General features: G+C 42.5%; 1 protein-coding gene across 2 annotated transcripts; it reads left to right on the forward strand.

Moving 5' to 3' along the window:
• Nucleotides 1-3,149: 3,149 nt before the first annotated feature.
• LOC117841592 (serine/threonine protein phosphatase 2A 55 kDa regulatory subunit B beta isoform) lies at nucleotides 3,150-12,588 on the forward strand. Of its 2 annotated transcripts, XM_034722018.2 has the most exons (14): nucleotides 3,150-3,404; nucleotides 5,547-5,650; nucleotides 5,727-5,822; nucleotides 6,994-7,113; nucleotides 7,462-7,665; nucleotides 7,838-7,929; nucleotides 8,937-9,055; nucleotides 9,851-9,974; nucleotides 10,104-10,227; nucleotides 10,759-10,827; nucleotides 10,914-11,005; nucleotides 11,102-11,179; nucleotides 11,705-11,772; nucleotides 11,881-12,588. In XM_034722018.2, exons 1-14 carry the CDS (start codon nucleotides 3,275-3,277, stop codon nucleotides 12,015-12,017), a joined length of 1,557 nt encoding a protein of 518 aa, XP_034577909.1. In that variant the 5' UTR covers nucleotides 3,150-3,274; the 3' UTR covers nucleotides 12,018-12,588. The 2 variants fall into 2 exon arrangements, with proteins under 2 accessions (XP_034577909.1, XP_034577917.1); XM_034722026.2 differs by lacking the exons at nucleotides 3,150-3,404; nucleotides 5,547-5,650; nucleotides 5,727-5,822 and adding an exon at nucleotides 5,968-6,107.
• Nucleotides 12,589-12,824: the final 236 nt, after the last annotated feature.

Below are 12,824 nucleotides of genomic sequence, written 5' to 3' on the forward strand. Positions count from 1 at the left end.
TGTTGCCATCGGAGCTCAGCAGTACGGAGGACGAATCCATGGCAGTCCGTCGCAGTCGGACCTCAAAGGGGCGCGGGATCTAGAGCTCAAGGTCTGGGTGCAGCTTCGCTGGCCGCCGGAGCGTAGGTTCTCGGCGTCGACCACGAGCTTCGCAACAGCAGCTACAAGGGGCCGGCGGCGTCGGCTACCAAGGAGAGGGAGCGGGGCGGTGGGGCCAGCGGCCATCGGCGACATGATTGGGAGCGGTGGTAGATTAGCAAGTAGAGGGCGTTTGAGGGCCAGAGGGGGTGGCAGCCTGGGCGCCTGGTGGGTGGCCGGGGTGAGGGAGTAAGTGAGTGACTGAGGGTGAGCTAGGGTTTGGAAGTTCTTATATACCTATGTTATTGGGCCTCGTTCTCGTGGGCTTCTAGGCCAGGATGCAACATTCTATGTATTGAAGCAGGGCTGCGGGGAATCGGGAACAGGGGATGGTGTATCATCCTGCCCCCGCCATCCCTGATGAGGACCACTTTAGCCTCGATTAGATCCTCGTGGGGATCAATTTCTTACCATCCCCGTCCCCTAATAGGGGAATTCCCCACGGGGAATCGGGGATCAGGTCCCGTTGCCATCCCTATGTATCTCGCATAGAATTCCTTGCCATTGGTCATCACCTGTAGTTGGTGGCATCCTCACGCACCAGGCCACACCACCTACATCTCATTGCCGCCCCCATCCACCCGGATCTCAACATCCACCACCTAGCACAATGCTCCCATATGCATACTATCCATGGTTTTTTCTAGTTTTGGGTCATGAGGATGGAGGGATAGAACAAGGCAAACCATGATGTAGATAATGGACTTGCAAAATAGTTTCACTTGGTTTTCATGACGTATTAGTGTACCTAATTAAATATGATGACCCATATAACCTAGATTACTAAAACATTGGTTATGCTACTAGTGACAAAGCACGTTAGCATCAACTGCATTAGCTAGCCACTCATTTGTCTTCTCCTTCTGTGATAGACATTATAATGGAGCACTAATGCTCTCTCTTGTTTCGACGAACTTGTTGTTTGCTAAATTATTCTTCTAGTACTTAAAAATTATTCTTTTACTAATGCAGGTTTCTACTTGCTCAATATCTTGTTTTTCAAAGAGAGATTAATTAACACACACCTAGAAATAGCCAAGTATACATTTTCATATTTACTCCTTTTATTTTTAAAATTGCAATGAAAAAACTAGATCATTCAACATCCATGGGGAGTGGTACTAGAAACGACATAGAGTGCTGTGGAATTGGAATGAAGGCAGATGGAACAGAGGAGACTAGTCACAATGTTGCGCGGAGCCTACCGAATAGTAGTTTGTGTGGTTTGGGAACTATTCTTGAAATGAAATAGTATGCTGGGAGTTGAAAAAGTTACTCCAAAACGTTTTAGGGATATCTTAGTTTAAGTTTTAACTATATTTAATTTTTAGAGGATTTGGCTTCTATAGGAAACTTTTTCCTATAAAACCCTTGGCAGCAAAGGATTGAATTTTTACCAATCCATGAAATTCCTGCAAAATAGCTCATTCGATAATAGTTTCGGAGGAACTAATTAAGAGGTGGGGCCTAATGGAAAGTTTTCTTATCACTCTTTTTTATTCAGTTCCTATATTTTGTTTTCGTGTGTACCATCCTGTGATGCACCTCATGCTGAAGCGTGGCTGTGCTAGCATAGGGGCCAAGGCGAGGGAGGTGAACAAGAAGACAGGACAGGAAGGCTTTGGTGTACATGGTCCGGTTTTACCCGTCTTTGGTTAAAACCCGAACCAGGCTGGGAGGGCGTCCACTGGGCGGTTTACAAACCAACGGGTATGACGGTTTGTCGGTTTCATGTTTTGCAGCAGCTAGCCATGCGATGATTCGCTGCTAGAGCCGTGAGGCACTCGCTGCTTGCATGCTTGCAGTGCGCGGGTGCAGACTTGCTAGCTTGCATGGCGGTGGCGAGCACACGGCAATACGGCACACGGCTATGAGTTTGCGAAGCCAAGCCGACGTTGGTGATTGTTTCGTTTTTGTATTCCTTGGTTGGCGATTGTATTAATTAAATCTTGTGGAGATGAGACGTATGAGGCCTGCTCGACGTGAAGAGATGTGCTATCAGCTCGCGTTAGAACTAGTGACATCCCTTTCTATCTCCTATTTTCTCTCACCTCCACGTAAGTGAAAACGTGACGTGGTACTAGCACATTCTTGTCGATTCGTTGCGACTGCCCTTAGTAGCACGCGGAACCGAGCATTTTTGGCCCAACCCAACCCGAGCCAGGGAATTGGCCACCCACAGCTGCTATGGCGTGATTGGTTTTTGTGGAGCGGATTGTGGCTCGTGCCTACGAGCTAGGCCCGCGCTGGCCAGGCTCAAAGCATGCGCGCGTGACGCTGATTGGTTGCTTGCTTCCATCGAGCCTAGTTGTTGTGAGACACTTATTGGTTACCTGCTTGTGTACACATCCAGAGCTTTTTACCTCACGCTGCGCGCGCACCTTGCATCGTTAGAGCTTAGCTCTAGAGAAATGCCAATTTTATGGGCATCTGGAGAGTCAGGCTCAGCACTGCATTTTGCATTTTTGCATCCCTGAACCGTGCCTGACTCCTTATCCAAGCAACCAAATCAAAACAAACCTGCACCCAGCGATCTTGGTCAAGCTGGATACAACTAGCCAATCAACTCCTATGGGACCAACCTTGAAAAAATTTCGAGTCGGCCCGAACCGTCCAAATAATTTATTTGATTTATTTTCAAGTTAAAAAAGAAAAGGGAAGTCCAGCAAAAAAAAAAGAGCAAGACGTTCGTGGGATGGTTATGGCACAAATTTTCGACCCCGAAATAATCTGGATTTTTTCTGCCCGGCCCGACAAGTGCTAAGATCTAGCAGCACGGACGTCCGGAGACAAATTCGTACATTCTCCGGGGACGAACGCGAAAATGTCGCCATCCCGCAGACAAGAACAGGAGAGGAAAAAAAGGGCGCAAACAAAACAATACACGGGATCAACTCGCCCTCGCTCGCTGCCTCCCCACATCCCCGCTGCAGCACGCGCTCCCCCACGCCCCAGTCCCCTCCCCACCCCCTCGGCCCCTCGATCCCCGCCGCCCGCCTCCCCCGCCATTCTTCTAGAACCTTCCCCGCCCCCGCGGACCTCCCGGAGCCCGCCCGACTCCTGCACCCCGAGATCCCTCCCCGCCGAGATCCCCTCGCAGCCATGGTGTCGTGACGGCGGCGGGAGCGCGGCGCCCATGGAGCGGGAGCCCATGTCCTCCGACGACCGCCCCGAGGCGGCGGCGGAGTCGGCGCAGCAGCAGGAGCTGGAGTGGCGGTTCGCGCAGGTCTTCGGCGAGCGCGCGGCGGGCGAGGATGTGCAGGAAGGTAATGAAACCCCTCCGCCGGCCTCTCGGGCTCCTCTCAGTTCCGTCGCGCCCTCGCGAGATCTGCTCGGCCCGGTGGGTTTATCGGTGCCATCTGTTTCGGCGCCACGGGTGTCCGGGGATTGCCGCCGGTTCGATGGGCCGCGCGGGCAGCGGTGAACCGTGGGGAGGCTTTTGCAGTGATTTGGGTGTTCAAGCTTTCTGTTTGTTGCGTTGTAGGAAGTGTTATGCTTACAGGGTCTTAGCTGAGATTGAGGACTGTTTGAGCAGGCAAAGCAGCTATGTGCCTATGTTTTGGTACACGTTTTAACTGTGTCTGGTTCAAGTAATTAGTTCATGTTGCCATGTAATTTAACTCCAACAGATTGTTGTGCTCTGAGAATAGATGTGCTCATTATTTGGCAAACGTTTATATGCATCAGGAGCTGCATTGAAGTAGGAATGCAGGGTGAATTTGTAGAAAATATTGCCGGTGCTATACAACACAGTATGCTAGCACATTGTTTAAAAATTCAAACTTGTATTCTCGTGATCTGTTGGGGATTGGGCACTTGATTTCCTTGGGGTTTTCTTATTGTCTTAGGATAATCTAGTAGTAAATTTATGAGCTTCTGGCGTCTGGCTGCACAGACCATAAGTTTGATGCAGAGGAGTCTACAGTAATGCTGCAAAGGAGTCTACAGTATTCAGTCAGTCTTCTGGAATATCCTGGGTAGCAGGGGTTTATCATTGGTTTTGAGCTCTACGTCTTCTGTTATTTGCTATAAAGATTAAGCTGCGCCATAACATCCTGAGCATTTGAGACTTGAGAAGTATGTTGAGTGCAGAAAGGATGCTTGCTGTCAGTTTACTTGACTTCCCCCTGGGTCTTGCTCTTTAGGCATGCGTGGGATCATGTGTAGCTCATGGTTCGTAAGGCGTCGAAGCGCTCCTGGGGGGCAAGGCGTCCTGGACGCCATGCCTATTTCAGTGAAAGGAAGGCAGGGAGGGATAAGAGGCAGGGAGGGTGGGAGAAGAGGAAGAGAGGAATAAGACTGATCACCAACGGCAAGAAGCTGCTGTCCCTGCCAGATTTGGCACCGTTGGGCCAGGGCATCATCGCCTCCAGTCAGCTGCGGCGGCAGTCGATATAGGGGAGTGCCGACGGCATCAATTGATCTGCAGGGGAGCGCTGGCGGCGGCAGTCATCTGCATGGTGAGGCGGCGGCATTCCATCTGGGGTGTGTTGCAGGCAGAGAGGCTTGGGGGCGGCAGGGAGGAGCGTCGGCGCTGCTGCGAGAGAGGAACGGGAAGGGTCCGAACGAGCAGTGGCGGAGATACACGAAGACTTGAAAAGGAGAAATTGACGTTGTGGGTTCAGATCAGATGGGCTAACTGGAGATGAGTAGTTATGGGCTGGGCCTTATCTTCTCCTTCCCCTTTTCTCCTTCCTCTTTTTTCTTTCTCATTTCTTTACTCCATTATGCTGTTAATTTGCTGTTTTTACGTGGGTATATGGCTTCGCCTCGCCTCGCCTAGGCATAGGGTGCCGTACCTTGCCTCAACGCCTTATGAACAATGGTGTAGCTTTTTCATTTGGGTTTCAGTTTTGCTGTGGTTTTGTGTTGAAATGGTGTTTATTTGAATATTATACTTGTAGAGGAATAGCAATTTTTCATCTATATACACCTCTAAGACCCCACATTTTATGACTATGAAAAGCTTGATCACTGTTGTGATTCCTTTTCCTAGTAACCTATAACCTTAGCCTATTTAAATTGAGGGTGCATGTTACTGTTTAAGTTCCAGTCTTGCAGTCTGTTGACATTGCTCGCTCATCTTCATCATGCTCTTGTTTCAACTATTCAACTGTTGTTTTCCATGTGCAGTCTCCCATCAGGAACATAGTAACTTCTAGTGGTCCTGTACTCCTGTTCACTATACAATGCAATTCGATACCAAAGCGATTGATACATAGGGGAGAAAGTACAGTTTGGATGCTCATATAAAGTGTTAGGCAGGCTTTTTTTATATAGTTCTACAAATAGTCCTACGCTACCATATATTTTTTGTCTTATTCATTTCACTTGATATTTGTTTGATGGTTTGATTTGTTCACCAGCCAACTTAGTTTGTATCTTGGTCAAATTGTTACTTGTTTCAGTGGACATAATATCTTCAATTGAGTTTGACAAATCTGGCGACCATCTTGCCACTGGAGATAGAGGTGGACGTGTGGTTTTATTCGAAAGGACGGACTCCGGGGATGTAAGTACTTCTGTATATAAGTTCTGCATTTTTTCTTGCTTAAATCTCTGTGCCCATAGTTTTAATGTACATGCAGAGTGCTAGTCGAAGAGAACTTGAGAGGCAAGAATACCCGATCACTAGGCACCCCGAGTTCCGTTACAGGACTGAATTTCAGAGTCATGAACCTGAGGTATGTGGGTCTTAAAGTTGCAACAGTTTCAACTTTTCATGAATTTCAGTGACCTGTATGTCTCAACCAGATCTGACTTGGATGATTTCCTAGGAATTTTTATGGAAATGCGACATCAAATATCACTGCATGCTTTGTTTTGTAGCCAAGTTTCTACAAGAATCGTGTGTTCAAATTTAAAAGTGATTGATGGACTTTACATAACGAATTTGGAGGAAATTGCATCATGACTTCATGCCCATTTATTATGTTCTCTTGCTTGCTTCTCTCTCTCCAATTCATTATGTAAGGCATGGTTTAACTTGGGCACAGTCTCCAACACTTTGGCTGCTAATTTCTCTTAGTCTAGTGTCTATGGAACTAAAATTTTGATAATTGGAAACTGCTTTCGAATATGAATCCAATGATATGATTTTTTGTATCATAGTATCGAAAAATAGTTAGTCAAATACCACAAAGTTTGGATGTTGGGATGCATGCATGCTATAAAGAAATGGAAGGAGTACTAAGAAGTGACTACTTTTTCCTTTTCCATTTTTACAGTTTAACTGCTAAATCGAATTTATCAACTGAGTTATTCGTTGCTTAGCAGTAAATTCTAGTTAATTTGTACCAATGTACCATTAGAAGCAAACAACTAGGTTGCCAATTATGAAATTACAGATAGTAATGTGCAAAAACATGGCTTCCTTGCAGGATTTTCAATATGTTATCCATGAGTAAGGGCCATTTTTTAGAATGCATTTAATATTTTTTACACAATAATATTTTAGCCACATAAAAGTATATTTTAATTTTAATATAAAAATGAAAGAAACCCTAGTAGTTTTGTTATGGAAAGTTACATCAATTTTTTCTTTTATTCTCTAGCATATAGCATGAGTGCATGACATTAATGATCAAAGTTACACATTAGAGATATTAACAGTCTCTGTAAGTCTGTAACTACACTTCTACAGATCATTACTTTGTACCAAAGTTTTTAATGACTCTTAGGGGGAGTTTGTATGAGCTCCGGAAAATATATCCTTAGCTTTGGTTACAGATTAGTTTACCAGAAAAGGCAACATAAAATTGTACATACTCCATGCTGCATCCTATGTGAAGCTAGTTGTAGTCGTATATGCGAAACTATTAATCTTTTATTTTGGTTCCTGTGCAATTCATGTAGTTTGACTACCTGAAAAGTCTGGAAATAGAGGAGAAGATTAACAAGATCAAGTGGTGCCAAACAGCCAATAATGCACTCTTTCTCTTGTCTACAAATGACAAAACAATCAAGTATTGGAAGGTATGGATAAAAGAAGTTTCTCATTGGTTTATGGTTATGACCTCATGGCTCACCTATTAGACTTATTAGTTGCATGCCTAGGAGTTATATCCATTATTTAGTTCAAAACATATTCATGTCACCTTAATGTGGGTTTACATTTTTTCCCTGAGTCTTTCTCCACATATGAACGGGAATATATTCATGAACATTATCTGTTAAAATTTCTGATCTCAATTCATGCATTTTCTTCTTTACTGTTTTAGTATCGTGCATTGCTATTGCTTGGATTTTTATACTTTCTCGTTATTGGCAAATGCAAGCATAATCTATGCAATGATGTTGCCTTGGTTCTTTGATATTCTGTAGGTTCAAGAGAAAAAAGTGAAACGAGTTTCAGTGATGAATTTGGATACCTCCCAAAGTTCAGGCAATGGTTCAAGTTCTAGTCCGGGTACCAATAGTTGCAAAGCTCTTCTTCCAAATGGTGGATGCTCAGAAAAGTTGTACAGTCCAAACAACAATATGTCATTTCCTCCTGGAGGATGCGCATCATTGCGTTTGCCTGTGGTGGTTGTACTCAACCCACTTTATCCATCATCTCTAGTGCTGTACAGGATGATGCATTGCATATACAATACGATTGTGTTTTTTCTTATGACATGATACTAGTAGACGTTTTTCTAACAAACTATAGACAATATCAGTAGACAAGTCTGAGTAGTTTCCCTTACCATGTATGCAGGTTACAGGGCAAGATTTAAACCATGTTGCGAGATGCCGACGTGTATATGCACATGCTCATGATTACCATATTAATTCCATTTCAAATAATAGGTTCGCTTCCTTCATGATTTATGGATGTCTAGTCAAATCTGCTAAAATATTCGCTCTTTTTTTTAACCTGCAATGAAGTTTTTGCAGTTTGCTTGTCTCTCGTCTTCCTTCATATTGTTTATTTTACCTTCTGTATTGTCTTCTTTGATATGTTTTTAAGTGCATACTCTTTTTGACATAGTTCAATGGACCTCTCAATTTAAACATAATTAAAAATTACAAAACCAGACCAAACAAGTATTTAAATGGGGGAAAAACAGAACCAGTGACCTCCCCAGGTCGGTTTGCTTCAAAGACTGTTAACACAATTGGACTGGGAAAATAACAGGCTGAGCTTGGCAGTTCTTTTCATGAAATCAGTGGACCGCGGGGTTTGAAAAAATTTCAGCAAAATGTAGAGCAAACAAAGGAGTTTTCTTGCTTGTTGGGTCCAGCCTATTCCACTGCAAAACACTGAAGAGTGAAGCCATGTTCATAATCTTTCGCTGCTGCTTCTCTTCTTCCCTTTTCATCTAGTCATCCCCAGTGTCCCCTGCATATCCAAATGTAGATAGTAATAGCAATGCTTGACCTTCTTGCCCACCTCTCCTGTTTCCATCTGTTCATCCCCACTTCATGATTTAACCCTTTTTATTTCATATGTATTTCCCAAAAAAATGTTTGTATTGCCTAAGAGAGATCATGGTTTATCTGGTTTTATAGATGCATGTTTCATAGTAGCTACACTGTGTGTATAGTGAATGAAACCTCTCTGGTGGCATTGCCACCTTCTGTACTAGGCAATCTGCTTAATGACTATGTAACACAAGAAGGTTTTGAATTGGATCGAACCAAAGAAGCATAATTTGTTCTTGATCAATAAGAAGTTACCGCTGTTGAGGGTAATGTGAACTACTACATGTTTTCCTTTGGATGACTTCATCTGGCTGACTTTTCTGGAACTTATATTTTACTGCCTGGGTTGATTACTGTGGTGGTACTATTTTCTCACTTTGCTTTACTCACAGCGATGGCGAAACATTCATATCAGCAGATGATCTGCGAGTAAACCTTTGGAATTTGGAAATTAGCAATCAGAGCTTTAATATTGTCGACTTGAAACCTGCAAACATGGAGGATCTAACCGGTAAACCTTTTCAGTCTGATAACTGTTTATGAGTGAGCTGCCTGTTTGTTGTAAATGTTGAGCATGCAAATGTTATTAAGCTCGTAGGTTGACAGTCCATTAGAGTTCTTGATTAGTGGACTTGGATGCATCACTAAGTAAGCATTGTAAGGTTTTTGTGCCTTCATGTTTTACCCTGCAAGCATTGCCATGCTGCAGGTGTTACATGATATGAATGTTCTCTTGATGGTCATAAAGATATATATACATTTTTCATCCTGCTACCTTCCAATATGGTTGGAGTAGCAAATCTGCTTATCTGCATCGCATCTACTTACTGTAACTCCTATTTGGGTGGGGTCAAATTTTACTATGATAGAGAGTGTAGATTGGAGATGAATTTGGAATGCAACCAATTCTCTGAACCTGCCAACTTCTGTACCAATCAGTCAATCACCTCTCTGAAGCTATGTGTTGATATACTATCTAGCAGTTCCTTCTGTGTAGATTTTCTTGCTCTATGTCAACTGTTGATAGTTGGTTTCTTTCAGGTAACAAATTCAGAAACACAGTAGTTGCTTTATGGAAAAACTATATAAGTAGATGCAGAAGATAACATGTATCAGCTTTCTCTGTGCGAAAACGAAACTACTACTCTTGCATCTGTGATAGAAAAATTTGTTTGTTGACTTGTCTGACACCTTTGGCTGTTTCTGTTAATAGATCTTCATCAGTGTTCATTTATTCTCATGCAATTCTTGCTGGTTCCATTCTTTTATTTGGTGACACCCATTGCATAATTCTGTGAAATTTCAGAGGTGATTACATGTGCGGAGTTCCATCCAACTCATTGTAATACACTAGCATATAGTAGCTCAAAGGGTACTATCCGGCTTATTGATCTGCGACAGTCAGCACTGTGTGACAACCATGCTAAACTGTTAGTAATTCCCTGGAGCTTCTTGAGTAACATTTATCATTGTTGGAAGGCAGTGCTTAATATATTTGAAGTCAATATATTGCTAATTTTTCATGCTATTATCTGATTTAACTGGGATATCTTGTACAGATTTGAGGAGCATGATGCACCTGGATCAAGATCCTTTTTTACAGAGATAATTGCATCAGTTTCAGATATAAAGTTTGCAAGGGATGGAAGGCATATTCTTAGTCGTGATTATATGACTCTCAAGGTTTGCAGCGGACTTATATGTTCCATTCGTTGAGTTTCTTAGCATTTTAGTCTCTATATGAAGTTTGTTAAGGTGGCTAAAAACATCAATTTGATTACCAGATACCAGAAACGCTTGTCAAAATGTTTATCTCCTACTGTTCTTTTGAACCTACCCAGGTCTTAAGTCTTAACATATCGAGTTCATCTTTCCATGTTATGAATAATCTGAGTGTAACATCATAGAGAGGAAATTGTTTGGCTTCAACTTTCTTTAAGCACACTTTCATATAAATATGGTTTTGGTCCCTTGATTCAAATGATATCTTGTGTTGATTTTGGGATGTTAACCAATTGATTGCCTAGGAACCCATAAATTTTTTCTTTAAGCCTTCAATGATGAAAATTTGTCTGCACCTTTCATACAATTGATTCTTTATCAAATATTTAAATAATTGCACGCTAAATTTGAGGAATGAAGAATTGCTGCCTTGCCTTTCGATATAAAAGCATGTCTACTGTGAATTTTATTTAACTATTTTTCTTTCTTCAGTTATGGGATCTAAACATGGATTCGGGTCCAGTTGCAACTTTCCAAGTTCATGAATACTTGAGGCCTAAGGTGAAGTTTTACAATCTGAATGAGAATTAAAGAGCCATACCAATACCTGCTGTACCTAACATTTTGTTTAACATCATCTTTTGTAGCTTTGTGATCTATACGAGAATGATTCAATTTTTGACAAATTTGAATGTTGTATCAGTGGTGATGGACTCCGTGTTGCAACTGGTTCTTATAGGTATCTTCTTATTCTCACTTTATGAGCTGCAAGATTTCTAGCTGTTGATCTATTCAACACTTCCATATGTTAACTCTTGTGGCACCATTATTGCAGTAATTTGTTTCGTGTTTTTGGTTGTGCTCCTGGAAGTACGGAGGCATCCACTTTGGAAGCCAGCAGAAATCCCATGAGGTTAGTCAACTCTTGCGAATATTATTAGCGTATATGTTGTTAAGTGTGTTTAAGTAATTAAGTTATACTCTGCCTGAATGTGGACTATTTCAAGATACTCGTACCATTTTTAAATATATGATGTTTAGGACAAACTAGTTAGTCTATTACGACAATGAACTAATTAACTTGTACTAAACATCATATATTTAAACATGGAGGGAATAATTCATAAGCCCCTTGCTTCTCAATTAATTAATTTTCTGCTCCAAGTTAGCTTGATGCTTCATACATTCTTTTTTCCCCACTTTGGAACTACCTACCAAAGCGAGAACATTTCACTTGCATTGAGCATGTTATGTCAAAGTTAGTTGGGCAACCAAACATTCAAGATTCAATATAGGTGACCCAGGACCATGTAGCAGTAGGTATAGAAACATGATGTTGACACCAAACCAACTTGCACTCTACTTGCAAACTATTTTTCCAAGCCTGGCACTGGCTAAACATCTATTTCTGTTATTGGAATTGGAAACCCATACACAGGCGTCAGGTGTCTAATCCAGCAAGGCCTACACGGACTCTGACCTCTTTGACCCGTGCCGTGAGGAGAGGTAAGTGCCCCCCCTAATAAAAAAATGTACATGTGCTAGATTGTCTTCTTTTCTCCTGGTATACATTCCAACCAGCCTGCTTCTTACCATTAAGCTCATATGGTGCAGGTGGAGAAAATACAAGCGTTGATGCCAATGGAATTTCTTATGACCTTTCAACAAAATTGCTTCATCTTGCATGGCACCCAACTGAGAACTCCATTGCGTGTGCCGCCGCAAATAGCTTGTACATGTATTACGCATAGGGAACATGCTAGAGAAGATTGAATTGCTTTTGTTCTTGCTTGATGTGAAAGCCTGGGCCTTTCACATGCAACAAGGGGATATGGTGCAGGAAAATGTTGTCAATTCCATGGTTGGGGCCAAGAAAAGAGGCAGTCGGTGATCATCCACAAGATATTTGGTGCCCATACTGGACTGCCTCCTTCGGGTCCTTCAGTAAATGTGTAGCATGTATTATGATCATGGCAATGCTTTTGGCCCCAAGCCCCCAAGATATGATGACTGTAGTAGCTGCCTTGTAGCGAAACTGGCAGCTGGAGGCAGCTGAAGGATAAAAGCAGAAGAATATAGGCAACAGCTGATGCTAATTCCACCAAAGGTCACATGGATACCTGCTCATGTAAGTTCTTTTTTTCCTCTCCCTTTTTACGACATGTAATGCGACCTAGACAGGGCTAACCATTAGCTGTCTGAACTTTGAGATGGTTGGGCATAAAAAAAAAGATTATCATAGCTATTGTAGTTACTCTCTGCTGTAGTTCTATTCATTATATGGTTCAAATAAACATACAAGTATCCTTCTTGTGATTTGAATTGACATTGTATTATGCTCTGCTCCTTTTGTAGCATTTGCATTTATGCTGTGAAATGCGCGTTTGTGCCCTGTTCTGCAGCGCAGGAAATGGTGTATGAATGCCTTTCTGGCTGCAACAACTAGATTTGTGTTGTGGCAAGTGGCATGCGCCTCTTTTCACTTGGAAAGATTTGTGTACTTTTGATAGCTGACCAAGCGTGAATGCATGAGACGTGCGAGCATCTCTGCTTCCAGA

Source organism: Setaria viridis, chromosome 1 (genome assembly GCF_005286985.2).
Source record: "Setaria viridis chromosome 1, Setaria_viridis_v4.0, whole genome shotgun sequence".
Taxonomy (NCBI): domain Eukaryota; kingdom Viridiplantae; phylum Streptophyta; class Magnoliopsida; order Poales; family Poaceae; genus Setaria; species Setaria viridis.